General features: G+C 44.2%; 1 protein-coding gene across 1 annotated transcript; it reads right to left on the minus strand.

Moving 5' to 3' along the window:
• Window positions 1-306: 306 nt before the first annotated feature.
• On the minus strand, window positions 307-17,566 carry LOC107388288 (sulfotransferase 2B1). The gene is made up of 6 exons (XM_015963740.3): window positions 17,355-17,566; window positions 8,559-8,770; window positions 3,265-3,391; window positions 926-1,020; window positions 671-851; window positions 307-496 (listed from the first exon to the last, which is right to left on the minus strand). The coding sequence occupies exons 1-6, from the start codon at window positions 17,491-17,493 to the stop codon at window positions 387-389; spliced, it is 864 nt and encodes a 287-aa protein (XP_015819226.1). The 5' UTR covers window positions 17,494-17,566; the 3' UTR covers window positions 307-386.
• Window positions 17,567-17,832: the final 266 nt, after the last annotated feature.

Raw genomic sequence — 17,832 nt, forward strand, 5'->3', positions numbered from 1 at the left:
TTGACGGCTGCTCTCGTGGTCTGCCTGTATATGTTTGTGTTTGTTTAGTCTTGGCCAGGCTGTGCTCCAGAGACAACTTTGCTTCAAGACGCTCAAGCAATGACAATCAAGTTGATTCTGATTCACTCAAAGGCCACGGGGAAGCTAACTGACAAATATCTGGAGTTATAAAAGGTTACAGGAGGTCATCTGGGCCCACCATCCTGACTAAGTGTGATGGAAGCCGGGTGGGAGCTGGGACCCATGTGGGCTGAACTGGCTTAAATCTAAGGTTTAAATCACTTTTAAAGAATGATCATGTTTTATATCATATTCAAAGTATTATAATGGATGTAGATCACATCTACGTGCAGTCTTTAGGACTGACACGCGCTGGTTTTAGCCATTTAATCCCACACAAATGTATATTCTACATCCTTCATTTTTTCTTTGTAGACAGCATCAAAGCGCTCTGCCTCAGCCACCGTAAGCTGGTTTTTCCAGTCTCCGGCTACTCCTGAAATAAAACACAGGACAAGTGCAGCATTAGTGGTAGACAGTTTGTCTTCAAACCAGTTTTATTCATATCCATAAACTCATTCAGGGATTTGCTATTGGCTCAGTTAACTGGACTTTATTCTCCTCCTACTGAGATCCTCACACACTCTTTAGGTCATTCACATAAACACACCTTTTCTGAGGAATTCCGACTTGGTCTGATCCATAAATTCTGAAGGAACCGCAGAGTAATTGGACATTTTGTTCTTCTTCATGTTCTTAAACAAACATCTGTTTGTGATTGACTCTATCACCTCAGCATCCAACGGTTTCTCCAGAAACCCAGCGATTCTGGTCACAGAGTCCTTCAGGTCCTGTAGCAGAGACACACACATCTCAGCTCATCTTCAGATTGTGGTTCCTATCTGACTGTGACTTCTTCTCTCACCTTTGTCATCTCCTCATACGAGATGTAAAATATGTGCTGCTTATCCTCAGCATTCAACCAGCTTTTCACGTGATCAAACCAGGAGCCGAATATAACTGTGGAAGAGAAAGCAGGGTCAATACCTGGTCAGAGGCAAGGTAGGTTCTGCCAGTGCAGATCAGGGGTGAAGGTCCTGGATGAGATCCTTGTCTAGGATACGGGACACCCAGACACAAGAGTGCTCCTTGGACCCATTGACCTCCCAGTCAACCTGCGAATGAAGGCCACGTTCTCGGGAATAATAGAGACAGTCAGTGGCGTTGGCACCACCCTCAGAGACTCCGGTGGGCAAAAATTGATGCTGGTATTAGAGAAAGAGTCTCGTAACTCAAAGGCAGAGAAGCACTTGAGGGGCGGTACTAGCCAGCTCAAATATAACCAATCAGAAAAAAGACGGAAATCCTGGCTGTACCGAGCGACGGTGTAGGTTTTTAGCTGTAGTAGAAAAAAGGCGTCTGGCAACAGCAAAAACATATTTAAATTTTTTAGCAGTGTAGTGGATCAATAGTTACATCTTATGTAGGAAACCATCAAAGGTGAGATTCCATAGAAAATATGGAATCAATTTGACGTATCTTTGAATACCACCTGTAAACAGAAGATTGGAACTTTTTATTGCAGGGATTAGGCAACACTTCGAAATAACCCAGAGTCAAAAGAGAGAGAGACAAGTTTTAAAGTTTAAGGAGATTTATTTCTAAACAATTTAAAACAAGGCTAACTAACTCTAAACACTCTGTGTGATGAATGGATCTAGGTTGTGAATGAGGCAAAATGGAGGGTGTAATGTGGAATATTGCAGAACTCTTGTTTCCAGAGAAGCATTAGTTCTGTGTGGGAGTGAATGTTTTTCTCTAAACTACAGTCGGAGTTTCAAAAACCACTTTCAGACGCCATCTTGCCAAGCTACATACCCTTGATGGAGACCTCCGTTTAGATCCAGAATGTCAGGTTCTCTGACCCCCCTTTGGTACCGGAGCCAATGAAACAGCGTACGGTACGACAGACTAGTCTTGGGATTGCCTCCAGGTAAGCAACAGTTGTTTGACAGCGTCAGCGGGACCCTGAAGGTTCAGTGAGTTCAGCTTTTACTCTGAAGGAGCATTGCGTCAGGTGGAGCTTGCAACAGGTTTATTTTCCAGCTTGTCGTTAGGTTCTCTGTGGTTAAAAAGTTACGAGTGGCCGGCTCGCAACTCTAGAACGTTTGAACTGAGCTAAGGGTGACGTGGGAGTTAGTTTTATAATCCAGATGTTTTGATTTATGGTCGAATCAGAATTGGACACAAAAATAAACACCGCACAGATTATGCCGCACGTCAGAAAGGAAAGCTCTGATTGGACAGACAAAGGAATGTGTCATGTGACCTTAACATTACGTGTGATCAGTCTAGTGTGTAGTTTAAAGTTATATTACTTATTAAAATACTATCATAGGATTATAATATCAGGTAATTAATATTCTCATTTCACAGAATGATTTAACATTGAGCTTTACATGATTATTTGGACTAACAAAGTTATTTGATCATTATTCAATAGAGAAAAGAGTTATTGGTCTTCTTTCTTCTCTTGAGCTGTAGGGTGAGGCAAATAGCTAGTTAAGACAGTTTAGATGCAGAGGCATCAAAAGGCCTTGAGCCATATCTCAAGGAGATAAGTTCTTCCTGAGGAGAAAGGAAAACAGTCCCTTCATGATGCTACAGCAGAAAGACTTTTAGCGCTTCTACTTCTTGTGGTTTTAAAGACATTCAAGTAAAGAAAGAGCCGCACCGACCTCCTCTTCGGTCGCCATGTTCGACAAACTCAGCGTTGTGGTGTGTGACATACGCTACTCAGCGCTGATTGGCTCGGTTAAAAGTCTCAAGGGGTGGGGTTATTTGAATAGGATAGTTCCCAGACTCTTTCTATCTGCAGAATTAAACAGAGGAGGAGGCTATCCACTCTAGCCATCTTAGAAAAACTGTTGATTACAATGAAAACGTTCTTGTTAGAGTGGGCAGACCGGTGATAAAACTCTTACCAGGACCCAGAATGGTGCAAGATAGCTGTACTAAGTTTTGTTCCCTACCAATCAGCACAACTCTGCCACCTGTTGCTATCAAATGATGTCTGCAGTCTGCTTAAAATGTGAAATGTTGATAGCTTTTCCCAACTCACTGAGAATCTGTGGTAAATATTCCACGACAACCTAATTAGTCATGACTGGGAACTTTACCACAATAGAGTAGACCAGTGAATCGGCAGTGAAATAGTCAAATTATAACTAACCCCAGGGTTAACGATACAGTAAAGTAACAGACCTTTTCCATCAAGGAACTTGTGGAGGAACTCGCTCTGCGGGCCTGGTTTCACAAGGAAGGATGTGCTGCTGAAGTAGTGAAAGGAAGACGTGAACACATCTTTGGGGTTCCTCATGACGTAGATCACCTACAGAGATTACAGGATGTCAGAAACTCATGAAAACGTTGAATTTCCTTATAGGTTTATGGTCAATGATTACCCTAGTTAGCATGTTTATGTGACCAAAGTGGTTTTGTGTTCACTGATTAGGTCACTGTCAATCTGGCCTGAACATCAATTGTTGGAAACGTGTTGCTTCGCCACCAAATTTGAACGTGATGTCTTGCTATGTTAAAATCAGTTAGCACCATACTTGTCTCACTTTTATTAGAAATTTCACTGTTCAGGCACCGCTTTGGATTTTTCAAAATGACTGTCTAAGGGCCACAGTATACTTGCTTTCCAACCTCGCGTCGGCGCAGGAAACCTTTGTTTACATACTTGCTGCTGCATGTAGTACTGAAGGAATCCACTAGGGGCGCAGTGACGCACTCAGGCTGGATATATAAAGTCAGATTTGTGGGATACAACCAAGCCCCCACAATGCGGCTAAAAAATTGAGGCCAACCCGGAAGTACCAAAAATTGCAGTTCCACCCTTATCCGCTGGGGGCTGGTGTCAGAAACGAGCAAATCCTCATTGACTCCCATGTTAAAAATACCAATTTCACAGCAGAAATAAACATGTTTACAGCCTGGTACCAAAACATGTTTTTGGTTTAAATGATCTAGTTTACACTCATGACAACTCTGAGGGGGGTGAATTTTTTTCTCACTCTTCTGTTTAAGTGTATTAAAAGCCTAAAATTCTGTATAATTAATGAGCATCAGACCCACGTGACCACAGAGCTAGCTCCGTGGAAAGGCCTCAGTAGAGCCTCGGTCTGGCCTGGAAACTGTTCCGGGATTTTGAGTCTCTGTGTTTGTGTATTCTGTTTTGGATATTATTTGTGCAATTGTTGGACAAAATGACTTGCTGTGGCATTAATTGCACTAATAGAGTGTCCAAGGAGTCTCCACTTCATTTTTTTCGGTAAGTAAAATTATATTTATGTATTTTAGGTCACTGCCAAGCTGAGCTTAGATTTTAACATGTACTGTTTAACCATGAAATTTAAATGTAATAGGGTAAAACCCAGTGCATTTAACATAATGCTGCACTTTAGAAAATGGGTTGAAATATAACATGTTGGTGGAGCTGGGTTCCCACTATCGGTTTGTGGAGCTCTCGGGAGACCGATGTTTTCCACCCGGTTTTACCCAGCGGTCAGCCCAGCGTATCTCTGACTCAGAAGCTCTGGTGTTATGCACAGTTAACTCCGGTTGTAGCTAGGTTGCTACCTCCGTTAGCTTAGCTTCCACCTCCGCGTTAGCTTTGGGTTAGCTTCAGGTTAGCTTGTAGCTAGTTCGACCGGGTGTCGTCAGTTGATCCCAGCCTTACAGCTCCACCCTAAGCTCCACCTCTCTTCCCTTTTGTGGAATTGTCTGGGCTTGACGGAACCTGTGACACGGTCAAAATGGCGGTGGTGGCCACCTCCCATTTAGCCTCAAAAACGTGTTATTGGAGCCTATGGAAATGAATTGTCCAGTATATATATGTCGATGGATACAACCAAAACAAACATGGCGTCAATAGAACAGATCAGTTACTGGTTAATTTTGAGATCATGATAGATAGTATAGAACAGGGTTTCTCAACCTTTTTCAGTTAAACGCCGCCCTAAGTCATGCTGAAATCCCTTACTGCCCACCAATGCCCCATGCAGAGACATGGAAAGTTTTTTGATACAAAAATCCTAATTAAAGAAAATAAACAATTCAGCCTTGAGTTTAAAACTGTTTAATACAAATTTGTCATAAAAAAAGTATCATCAAAAATTGCTTAGAGCAGAGTAGACCCTTGTCCCTGGTGATTTTATGTAAGTGTTTTTATGGATGGATTGAGAGATGTTAACTTGAGCCAGAGTGCACCTGAGGCTATCAGATTTAGCCGGTTTTGGTATTTTGATTGCATGTACAGTACCTGGCTGAATCCCTCTTCAACAAGATAAGAAGCGGGAAAAGCTAGGAGCAGAAGCTGGGCTTTTTCCCCACAATGAAGGAAAACGATGGCCATGCACAGTCCACATCACTTGCAAGACAGATGTGAAAATGTAGCTTGTGCCTCCTCATCATTTTGTAAGTCAATGAAATGCTCCTGGACTATGGGTTCCTTTTCAAATACATCCAACTGAAAAGGCTCCAGAATCCAGTCAGGTACATCGTGTGTCAGTTGTGAGATACTTTCCAAACAAAAACTCCTCGGGCACTCCACAGTCTGATACATAGCGTACATAAGCCATTAATAAAGCGTTATTGTCCTCTGTTGTGGTCTCATCCAGCTGAATGCTGAAACGACTGACTGAGCTGCTCCTCAGTATCAACTGACATTTCTTTTATCCTTCGTGCCACAGTGTCATCGCTAGGGATGGGTACCTTTGACATTTGAATCGATCCGGTACTAATTCCCGGTACCTACGAGTCGATACCGGTACTTAACGGTACCAATTTTCGATACTTTTGAGTGTTTATTATTTTAATTCTCTTTTATAATTAAATATATATTTTTCTCAATATATATATATATAACCATATTTGATAAATATCACGATAAATAACATACAAGTTTGTATTTTAACATCGTCCTTGTAGTTTTATAAGCTGATAATTAAACTGAAGCAAACATCTTTACTGTGAACTAAATTTACTGTGTATCTTCATTCCTTTTGCCGTCCTTTTTCTTTTGATTTTTCCTACTGGGAAGTTAGAATTTCCGAGGAGAAAGCGAACGCACCATTAGCTGGTAACAACGGTGGCAATGGAAGCTAACATATCAAGCTAACGTTATCTTTAACAGTTTATTTAGCTGCTGGAGCAGATTAAAACGATGATGCCTCAAACTTAGATCGTTGTCGCTGGTTTTACCTTCATCCATTCACCCGTCGCATTCAGTAAAGTAAAGCCAAACTTTAGAGCGCGTTCATGTTCTTCTAGTCGGAAATTCGGAGTTCCGAGGAGAAAGCGAACGCACCATTAGCGAAACGGAAGCTAACAAATCAAGGTAACGTTATCTTAAACATTTTATTTACCTACTGGAGCAGATTAAGATGAGGATGTCTCACTTAGATCGTTGTCTGTCGCTAGTTTCATCACCCAGTTACCCATCACATTTAGTGAAGTGGACCCAAGCTTTAGCGTGCGTTCTTTCTACCATGCTTGCTCTGTTTACAACGGGCTCGCAGGGACCGGCAACATAACGCTCTTGCGCATGCGCAACTGTCTTGGCAGTACCGAAACGAGGCACCGTTTGAAATGACGTGAATCGGTGTTCGGTCGGTACTATGGAATTCGGTCGGTACCTTAAAAAGTACCGAATTCGGTACTCATCCCTAGTCATCGCTAAGTGGAATTGCGTTTACCACTGCTGACGAGTCCTGTTCCATGACTGTAGAGACAGCCTCTTTCACTGCTGGAAGCACTAGCATTTCCCCAGCTGTGAACAGTAGCCCACGTTTAGCTATTAGCAACGAGATATTGTAGGAAGCTAATAATCCTCGGTCGACTAAATTCAGCTTGTAGCAAACATACTGCTAATGGTACCTCTCTTGAGTGTCTCTTTAACTACCTGAAAATAGTTCAGTTCCTTTGAAGCTTTGTCTGGACGCATTTTGGACAAGTGCTCCTTAAGCCGGGAGGGTTTCATTGCTTCGTTTGAAAAAACTTGTTCACAAAGCAGGCACATGGGGAGTTGTGGATTCGTGGGTGAAGGAATAAATCCATACCGAAGGTAGTCCACATTGTACTGTTAACACTTCTTTTTATTCTGAGCCATTGTCTGTTATGAATGTCCTGTATCGCTAGCGCCCACCATTAGCATCTCAGAGCCCCCTTCAGTGGCAAGAAACTTTCACCACCACCTCGTATAGTTTGAACGCCCACTGGGGGGGGGGGGGGGGGGGACTACCCCAGTCCGGGGACCCTCTGCTGGGTCCCCGGTGGGGGTGGTCGCCCCTGGGTCCCGGGTCGCTGGGTCCCGGGCTCGGCCGGCTAGGGGGTGGGAGGCTGCGGGCGGGCCTGTGGGCTTGCCGATGATATCTCCCGGGACTCTGCCGGCTGCTGGTTGTGGCCCCCCCGGGGTGACCCTCTGTGCCTCTCGAGGAGGGCCTTGAGGGGGGTCTTTCTAGTTGCAGTCTCCTTGGGGTTCCTGTGTTCTGGGGCAGCGCCTGGATCTCTGGGACTTGGAGCTCCGTCCGTCTCCTACACATCTTTGGGGGGCAGATCTGTGATCCCTCACACTCTATTCGACGCTCCTATAGATAAACCTTACATAAACAAGCGCGTGTACACACACAGGTGCTCACATGGTGCTCTCATAAGTATGGGCTTGGGCGCATTCAACACAGGTCTTAAGGCTGTGGTTGCCACTAAATGCACTGCGATTTATTATCATGTGATTGTTCAGTAAAACAATGTTGATTTTATATTTCCTCATCAGGTTGTTGCAGTGATAGCTTGCTCCTGATGTATTGTTGTGTGTCCCTTTTTTTCTATTCTTTCTGTTTCTGCAGGTCTAGAAGCAGACTCTTGTTCATTATTGTTTATCTTTGTGGACCCCCCCCCCCCCTCCTTTTGTCTATTGCTTCCTCTTTCACCTCTGTCTCCGTGTCTAGTCGGAATTAAAAAGCATTCAAAAACAATAACAATAAAGTTTTAAGTTTCAGGCGTGACATTAAAAGCAGACGCTTTGATGCTCCACCTGAGAGTAAATCTGTAAGGCTTGTCACCAGCATTCAGACATCAATTCTGTTTGCTTCACAGCCAGACAGGACACGGTAAAAAAAAAGAAAAAAAGAAAATGGGGCCACAACTTGTATTTTCTTGTCAAAATCTCCAGTGAACCCCTCGCCGTGTGCATGTTCCGGTGTCTGTTTTGTCTTTAGTTTACAAATTAATTGCTGGTTAAAATAAATGCTCAATCTGTCTTTTCCTGACTCCAACTGAGCGGCCTAAATATAAAACACGTTCTTGAAGACGAGGTGGGTTTGAGTCATCTGACTGTGGGAGGAAGGAAATGTACATTACCACCTGATGAAATAAGGAAACATGAGTAAAAATTTTTGTTTCTCTAAGAGGAAACCAGTTCTCAGGAACACTTTGGGGAGGTTGAGAGCAGTCCAAAAGCTAATTTCTTGACACAAAGAGAGTGGCAGATTTACCTTTGGCTTCACTTTGAAGAAAGAAGCTGGCATCATGTCATAGTGGAAGTGGGTCGTCAGCATGCGAGGAGATGGCCTCTCATCAAGGTTCAGAACCAGGGCCTGCTTTTCCTCCAGCCAGGGGACACGGTCCCAGTTATGCAGAGTCTCAACAGAAGCTGGATCTCCTCCACTTAGTATCAGAGGGACGACCTCCTGCATCCACGTCGTTCCTGCACACCCAAAACAAGATGTTGGTATAAATTTCAACATATTTTCTTCTGGTTCTGGTCAGTCAGCCACAAACAAAACTCACTGATGAGTTGTTTACTTAAGTCATGGATGTTTCTGGAATTGTACTGGTATAAAACACAGTGACCTAGTTAATAGCCGGACCCAATAAAAGCACCAAACACCAAGGATAGATTTAAAAGGTCGTTGAGGAGGCAGCCTAACAGCTTCTTCTCTGCTCTGCAACAGAACGCTCTAAAACAAATCACTGGATAATTAGATCAGAGCTATGCTCAGTAGGTGGATTTCTTCTGTTCATCCTTGTTGGTACTTGTTGCAGGGCTGGGTCTCTGACAGAGATCCAGCACTTAGGAGAAGGTTGTAGGTAAATGACAAGGTGAGTATTGTTTCCAGGAGTGGGCAAGGCCAGAGGAATCCAGGAATGAGAGATATGAGGTTTGTTTGGGGCTTTAAGAGATAAAAGAGTAAGAGATAAACTGCAAGATGTTAACAGATACAGAGCTGATCTGGGTTAACACTCTTGGAAAGCTTCTTAATCCTTTTATCCTTATCCAAGCTGGTCTGATGCACATCCAGTCCAAAGTCAAATTCTCTGTGGTTATTCAGGCTGGGGTCAATGAAATCTTTTTTTTTTTTGGTTGTTTGTTTTTTACCGTGTCCTGTCTGGCTGTGAAGCAAACAGAATTAATGTCTGAATGCTGGAGACAAGCCTTACAGATTTACTCTCAGGTGGAGCATCAAAGCGTCTGCTTTTAATGTCACGCCTGATACTTAAAACCTTATTGTTGTTGTTTTTGAATGCTTTGTAATTCCGACCAGACACGGAGACAGAGGTGAAAGAGAAAGGAAAAGACAAAAGGTGGGGAGAGAGGGGGGGAGGGGGTGGGGGGGTTCCACAAAAATAAACAATAATGAACAAGAGTCTGCTTCTAGACCTGCAGAAAGAGACAAGAAAAAAAGCAAAAAAACTAAAAACATATGGGACACAACAACAATACAACAAGATCAAGCTATCACTGCGTCAACTTGATGAAGAAATATATAATCAAAATTGTTTTACTGAACAATCACACGATAATAAATCACAGTGCATTTAGTGCCCACCTTAGTCTTAAGACCTGTGTTGAACGTGCCCAAGCCCATACTTATGAGAGCACCATGTGAGCACCTGTGTGTGTACACGCGCTTGTTTATGTAAGGTTTCTCTATAGGAGCGTCCAATAGAGAGTGTGAGGGATCACAGATCTGCCCCCCAAAGATGTGTAGGAGACGAGGGGAGCTCCAAGTCCCAGAGATCCAGGTGCTGCCCCAGAACACAGGAACCCTAAGGAGACTGCAACTAGAAAGGCCCCCGCTCCCCTCGAGAGGCACAGATGATTGCCCCGGGGGGCCACAACCAGCAGCCGGCAGAGTCCTGGGAGACATCAGCGGCAAGCCCTCAGGCCCGCCCGCAGCCTCCCACTCCCTAGCTGGCTGAACCCGGGACCCAGGGGCAACCACCCCCGCCGGGGACCCAGCAGAGCCCAGGGACCCAGACCCCACCAGGCAGCCACCGGGATTGATCAGGCAGACGCCAAAAATCTTAAACTCCCTGACCCAGGAGCCACAAGCACTCAGGCAGACCAAGGCACCCCACCCCACACCAGGTGTGGCAGGGGAGGGGAGACGAAGATCTATATCATCAAAAGAAGTCCCAGGAGAGGGGAGGAGTCAAAGGCCCCACCTGACATATACAGTCATACACAAACACAGTCACACACTCCCTCCCTCATGCTCACACATGCACATACAACCAAAGACTTACAAAAATGCACGCCGGACACCCACTCATGCTCCCCATACACACCCTATTCACTCTGGTCCCTGTACTGCTGCACATTGGGAACAACCATCACCGGTTACCAGAGTTTGACCCTTTCTGCTGGGGTGCTGATGAGCAGGCTCCCCCGCCCAACGCCGAGCACAGCAACCCACCACCCCAGACCCCAACCAGACGGCCAGATCTCCCTCCTAGCCTCCAGCCCCAGGAAGCCAAGCAACAACAAAGGTGTGCTAAGACCCCTAGTCTCCCTCCGCCTGCTCCAATATAGTGTTGTGTGTTGATGAAATGTATTCCATGGCTGTGGTGAGCGGGCAGTGCAGGCATTGTCTGGCCTATGCCAGCTGATGCCACCGCACCACCCCACTTGCACCCACAACCCTCGGTGTCTAAGTATAGTTTAAAATTGTAAGTGGGCACCGGCACTCGGGAGGAGGCTGAGAAATCCCCCTGCCAAATGCCGTTGAATGTGCTCACTCCCAAGGCCCTAAGTGTGTGTTTACGTGGAATGTCGTCGGTGGAAGTGTATAAGGGGCAAATAAAATTGGGGGGCAGGTTGCCACAGGAATGCAGAAATGGGGTCCATACCCGCACTCCCTGACTTGTCCACCCCCCAAGGTCCTATGTGCATGTTTGTGTGATGATGTGAGGGAGCAGGAGGAGAGAAATATGCGGGGATGGGGAGGAATGGCTGGTTGGGCTTAGCCCTCCAGGGAGCCAGCTCCCCCACTGGCCCCAATAGGCACCTCTGTTGTCAAATTGCCACCCAGGGCATGGAGACCCCAGCCCATCCTGCCAGGGCCCAAAGCAGCAGCATTACAGAGCCTCACGGAGTCCGAGGACACCAACCCAGCCCCACCCCAGCAGAATATCTATGCCCATCCCTGCATTTGCACAACTTCCAGAATATATAAGACATAGGACATCCATGTAAGGTTGGGTCCTCCCCCTCCTGGACCTCCCCTTCCTCTGCGATAGGACAGCAGAGGAGCCAAGGTCTACCCGAGGCCCCCGAACCTGGGCCAGGCACTGCTGCATGTTCCTGCCTTCTTCCCGGCAGCATACATGTCAGGACCCGACCCCCAAGGCCCCGCCCAGATCCCCATACGGGGCCGGCCACTCCCACACCCCGAGCCCCCAGACCCCCACCCAGACCCGCCCAGGGGCAATGCAGCTGCCAGGCAGTGACCCATGGCAGCCGCCAACACCTCCAAGGGGCCCCACTCACAACCGCCAGTAGTCCACCCCCCGAGGCAACCCAAGCACCTCCAGAGGGGGGCAACGGCCTCCCGTCCCAGACACCCCCAGTGAACCCACCTCCAGGGAACATCCGGATACTCCAAACTCAGACCCCCCCCCCCCCCCCCCTCCACCACCACCACCACACACACACACACACACCATCCAGCAGGACAACATCAACGGTCCCCCATCATCGCTATGTGATGGAACCGATCAAAGGAGCCCAGAGAGACTGATTTGAAGTGGAAGCAGAGGCTGAATCAAGTGTAATATGATCTAACAAAAGATTTCTATACTGGTTAATACAGAGAGTTTCTCTATTTTCCCAATTCAAGAGGATAGTTTTCTTAGTTATGCATATGGCAGTCAGAACCACGTGAGCCAAAGATGTTTCAATCGGGTCATCCAGGTTTCCCAGTAAACAAAGAGAGGGGGCGGTTGGGATATGACATTTCAGACATTTTGACAGATCCTCACATACTCTACCCCAAAATTCCTGGACAGGTGGACAGGACCACAGTGCGTGAATGAAATTGTCAGGAATGTTGTTTGTGCAGTGTGTACAGGTGTCAGACGACACAAACCCCATCTTGAACATCCGATGACCTGTATAGTGTACTCTGTGTAGAATTTTGTGATGAATTAATTGTAAATTGGAGTGTCTGATCATTTTAAAAGCTTTTAAACAAGTTTGGGACCAGAAGTTCTGGTCAAAGCTGACTTTGATAGATCCACCTCCCATTTTTCAATAGGGCTGGGGTCAATGAAATCTACCATCAGAAGCATGAGTCCGGTGTAGGTCCCGGGTCTGCTCGGGGTCTGCTTGGGGCCTGCGCCTGCTGATGACATCACACTTACAGATCTCACGTTGCTACATTTGCAAAAGTTACGTTAGCATGTTGACAATGAAGATGTTGATTGGTCCAGACAAATTCACTATTGTAGTTCTTCGTAAGCATGGACAACTTTTACAAAGAAATCCGTCATTACCACGACTGATGTATTTAAATTGTAATGGCATTCTTTGAGTATAATGCTAAATGTTCTAACTTTAGAGCGGGAGTTCATCGCCTTTGAGAACCATTTTAGCAATAGAAAGATGTGATTTAGATAATATAACTGACATTTGGTCCAATAAACAATCCCAGACAGAACACCATCAATAAAATTATCTATATACTCACATTCATTTAGTCACACAGGGAAAGGTTTTTAGTGAAGACACATTTATTGTCAAAGTAAATCCGGAAAAGACGTAAAAATGTTGGGCTGCTCTGAGTTTGATGAAGTTTAGTTCATAAGAACAAATAAAAAGTATAAAAGTTGTGAATGCATTTAAAAAAATCACATACAAGAACTACTGTGGCCCAGTCTGAGGTTGGTTATGTCGTTTCACACTCTTTACAAATGAAAGACTATTGTGTTTTGGTAACCAACTACATTTAAGAAGAAAACATTCAGCAAGTAAGAACCTTTTTTTTTAAAGGCTAAAATGTCTTTTTTATTGCATATTCTTTGAAAAAAACTGTTTAAAACAAGAAGGGGGATTTGGAGAATTTACATTCCGAAGTCCATTTTATTAGTTTGACTTGAACAGAAGAATGTCTCTTTTTTTCTTCTGTTATCCTTTAATGTGTGAAATTTGCAGTTTAAAGAAAACCTCTTTTATTTATCTAAAAGTGCTATTAAATGTTGGCCTTAAAGCCTTCTCCAGGTCAGAGATGAGGTCCTGCCCCTAGCGGAGGAGTCTTGGTATGGGGTATCTTGGGGTCTTGTGTGGGGGAAGGATGGAGGGCGAGATAAACAGTCAGATTGCTGCCACGTCTGCAGTGATGTGGGCATTGTACCGATCCATCGTGGTGAAGAGAGCTGAGCTGGAAGGCGAAGCTCTCTATTTACCGACCTCGGATAAGCGGAAGAAGATGGATGGACGGATGGATCTTTAGAAAAAATACAATCATGTGTCCAAATTTCACTTAAAAGTACCGGGGAACAGTAAAGACAGACAAAAGCAGTGACTGTTTTGTATCATCATATATATCGATTTACATTAAGAATATTATCATAATGGGATTTTTCCCCTTGTCCCCCGGCACAATGCATGCATAACAAACGCCAGTGTATTACTAAGTAACTCCTGTAATGCAGAACGTGGTCGCACTGCTGCCTGGCAGTGAGGTCAAGGGTTACAATCCCAGCTGCAGCATTATTTTGTGGAGTTAGCATGTTCTCTCTGTGGTCAACTTAATTAGACACTCTGCATTGTCCCTCAGTGTGACTGGTTGTGTGTCCCTGTGATGGACTGGAGACTTGACCAGGGTGTCCCGTCTCTAACAAGATGGCCACTGGGGCCTGTGGTCCGTTACGGAAAAAACACTCTGGCTGCAGAATTCAAGTCAGTCCCAGCACAGTGAATGAAGCTGGGTCAGTTGCTGAGCAGAACAAAAACACAGCATGGAGATGACTTGCTGATGCCACCATTCCCATCTCTGTTGACCACCAAACATAGCGCTCTGTTACTGGACCGAGTGACTCGAGGTGGTGCAGCTTCTTAAATATGGAAAGCCAAAACCGCCAAAATACTCCACTTTCCCAACCCGTCTAGTTAAGAGATGGCGAAAAAAACGCAGTTTGATGTGTCAAGAGGTCGTAAAATACGGCGAAAACTCTCCCAGAACGCCGTATTTGACGCCAGCCAGAGCCGTTCTTAACGGTCCCGTAGACGCAGGAAAAAACAATGTTTTTTTCCGGACATTGAACACCGTTTCTTACGTCACCCTAATCCCAGACGCGTTCCCTGTGTGGGTGGCGTAAAAAACGGCGTTATGTACGGACATTGAACGCAGCTTTTTTCGCCGCTCTGTGACATAAAACGCCGCTTTTAACACCACTTTGTGACAGTTTTCACGCGTTTACAATTCAACGTTACTCTCATTTATGCAGAGCCCTCCCCATGGGTTTCTCATGCACTTAATTTAAACTTCAGAGACCCAATGAAAGACGAGGAGGTTGAGGCAGCACTACTTCATCACAGATTCGCCGGGCTGAGTCCAGCTGGAACATCGGTGCTCTTTCTGTCCAAAACTCCATTCTTCTTTAGATCATCCACTTTCAGTATTTACTATTGGTTTTTTTGTTTGTTTGTTTTTTGTTGTTGTTTTTACTACTGTTATACTTGTCTTACGGGAGCTTCTGAAGATGTTCTGTCTTGCTTCTCCATCATCACTCTCCAGATCCTCAGACCAGCCACTCCAGAACCTTCCCAGATCCAGGATCAGAGCACTTTAATAAAAGTTTGAAACATGTCTGCTTGTTGTTCTCCTATAGAAGCCTTAAACTAGAATGTGCTAATGAGCTTTCTTGGCTAATATGCTCTTGAATGTTTTTATTTACATAAATCTTTCAAGAAAAATGTTTTTCATTGCTGCTTCACCAAGACATGACTCTGAAAATGTCCTCATGATCCTGAAACTCTGGTTAAAACCAATTACTTTCAACCTCTTATAAAACAAACGTGTCTGTTGATGATTATGCCCACTACAATACTGAAGCACCTGCATACTTGCTACCGATTTGCTAACTTTCTTTAATATTTGATATTTAAGTTGAAAACATGAACTGCTGTAACACAAATTTCAAATGTTCTAGATGAGCACTTGTTTCTAATCAACTAATCATTATTTCTGTGATTAGTCAGCTTTGTTTCTTTTCATTAAACACTTCGAAAAATTACAATTATCTTACTGAAAAAATGGTTTAACAGTGTTGCACATGTATAATAATCTGCACTGGTTTTGACAGTTACGGCATTCTTCAAACTATAATAATAAAATAAAGTGAAAAGATATTTCCAATTGATTACTTCAAGTTCCTACTATTTACATTTTATACATCGATACTGTAAATGGCTGTTTACTAAGGCATACAGAGTCAGAAAATTAGGTTGGACCACTGGGGAGCATCTTCTGGTAAACCAAGAAAAGCTGAAGTGATACCAAACCTGAAGACACCAAGAAGAATGGAACAAAAGAAAAAAGTATGTCAGAGGGAGGAGAACCCAGCTGAGTGGAAGAAAGACATGAAACTTGATATCGGAGAGGTCTGAATGGCTGCTGTTATCAGCTGATCTGAGAGAAAACCCCAGAGTGACACATAGTGTAACTGCGCTCGATAGAAAACCCTTTGGTTTTAGGAATCAACACTTCCCAGTTCTATAACAACAGTTTAAAATATGACTCATTATGAAAGAACACAAAGAGGAGAGAACTGCATCAAAGAGGCTATTGAATTTCCAAAACCAGACATTTTTTCCTGCATTTAGGACCTGAAGCCCGGGCCGTACAGAGAGAGGGGCAGGTGCTCAAAGTTAAAAACGGGTACATGTAGAACAAGATTTTTAAACATGTACAAGCATGCATGCATGTACACACAGGTTTAGGAGTACACTAGTTATGGTTAGAAACGCAGTTACTAAAATGAATGGATGTCAATACAAAGTCCTAGTACAAATAGAAAAACGAACTGTGTGTGTGTGTGTGTGTGTGTGTGTGTGTGTGTGTGCGTGCGTGCGTGCGTGCGTGCGTGTGTGTAAGAGATGCAGAGAGTCTTGTTCTTTGTAAAACCTTTGGCAAACTCTGGAACTAAGTAGAGTTTTTTTCTGGAACATTTTTGCCACTTTGCTTTAACTGCTCTTCACATACTGATAGCAACCTAAAAAATGTAATATTTAAAACAAACAAAATAAAAAAGAAACGTACAATCCTGTGAAACCCTCATCCAGTCATTGTCCCATTCCTAATAACTGAATCATGAAGAAAGAATAATAAACCCTTAACAAAAACATAATACACCCTATGTAAACATGACCCTTATCCCACAGAGCATTACACAATACATCTGTTTACCAATGTTCAGTTGTTAATCTGTTCTGTTTTATTTCATTTGTATTGTTATTCTTTATCTTCTCATACTCCTTCCTAATGACTGAATATTATATTCCTGCATCATGAGACCAGTCACGTCATGCAGCCTATGTCGCACCACTTCTCTATGACCATAACCTCCAGGATAATGTTAATGCAGAATATCCAAGCGTACATTTCCTAACCCTTCTCTTATTTTGTTTTTTTTTTACATTTTGTAGGAAGATTGTTGCAGATCTTCAACACATTACCATGTTTTAACCTCCTGTGTGACAAAAGACCTAAATGTTAATAAGGCAATAAATATGTTTATATTTATAAAGAATTAATATGCTAAAGCATCTTGAAACGTTATCATTTCTGACATTTGAAGGTAAAAGCAGGTCATTTTTCTAAGCGATGCTTTAACCAATACTAGAGCTGAAAACTTGTTGCTGCAGAGCAGACACTTTCCCTGCAGATCCTGATGCTGCCTAACCCGTCAGCATCACTCAGCAGAGGAGCTAAAAGGTTCTGCAGAACGGGCCCATGGGCCCGCTGCTTCTGGGGGAAACACGAACGCGCGTCGGCGGGGAAACACACCTGACTTCGGGTACGTGGCGATGAGCACGTCGTCTGGACGAAACTTGAACTCCTCGAAGTATTTGAGGCTTTCCGGTGTGTGAACAACTGTAGGAACATAAACACCTTTGTACAGCGTGTACAAGTCAGCTTCTGTCATGGTTCCGACGGTCGCTAGCCTGACCCGCTCCAGGAATGTCAACTCTCAAGCTTCAGACCTCAGACTTTTATTGTGGAGGGGCTACAGCCGCACCTCTTCCGGTCTGAAAACGCGGGCTTCTGTATTTTTCTGTATTCTGATATTTCTGATTAATATAAACAGAATTTTAATAATGTCACGACTCACGTTTTATAAAATAACAAACTTTATTGATTTTTCATTATGAACCCCCACGACGTCATGTTGAGCTAGGGGAAAATCTCTCTCTCTCTCACACACACACACACACACACACACACACACACACACACACACACACACACACACGAGATGAAGGCA

The sequence above is a fragment of the Nothobranchius furzeri genome, chromosome 16 (assembly GCF_043380555.1).
Source record: "Nothobranchius furzeri strain GRZ-AD chromosome 16, NfurGRZ-RIMD1, whole genome shotgun sequence".
Classification (NCBI taxonomy): Eukaryota; Metazoa; Chordata; class Actinopteri; order Cyprinodontiformes; family Nothobranchiidae; genus Nothobranchius; species Nothobranchius furzeri.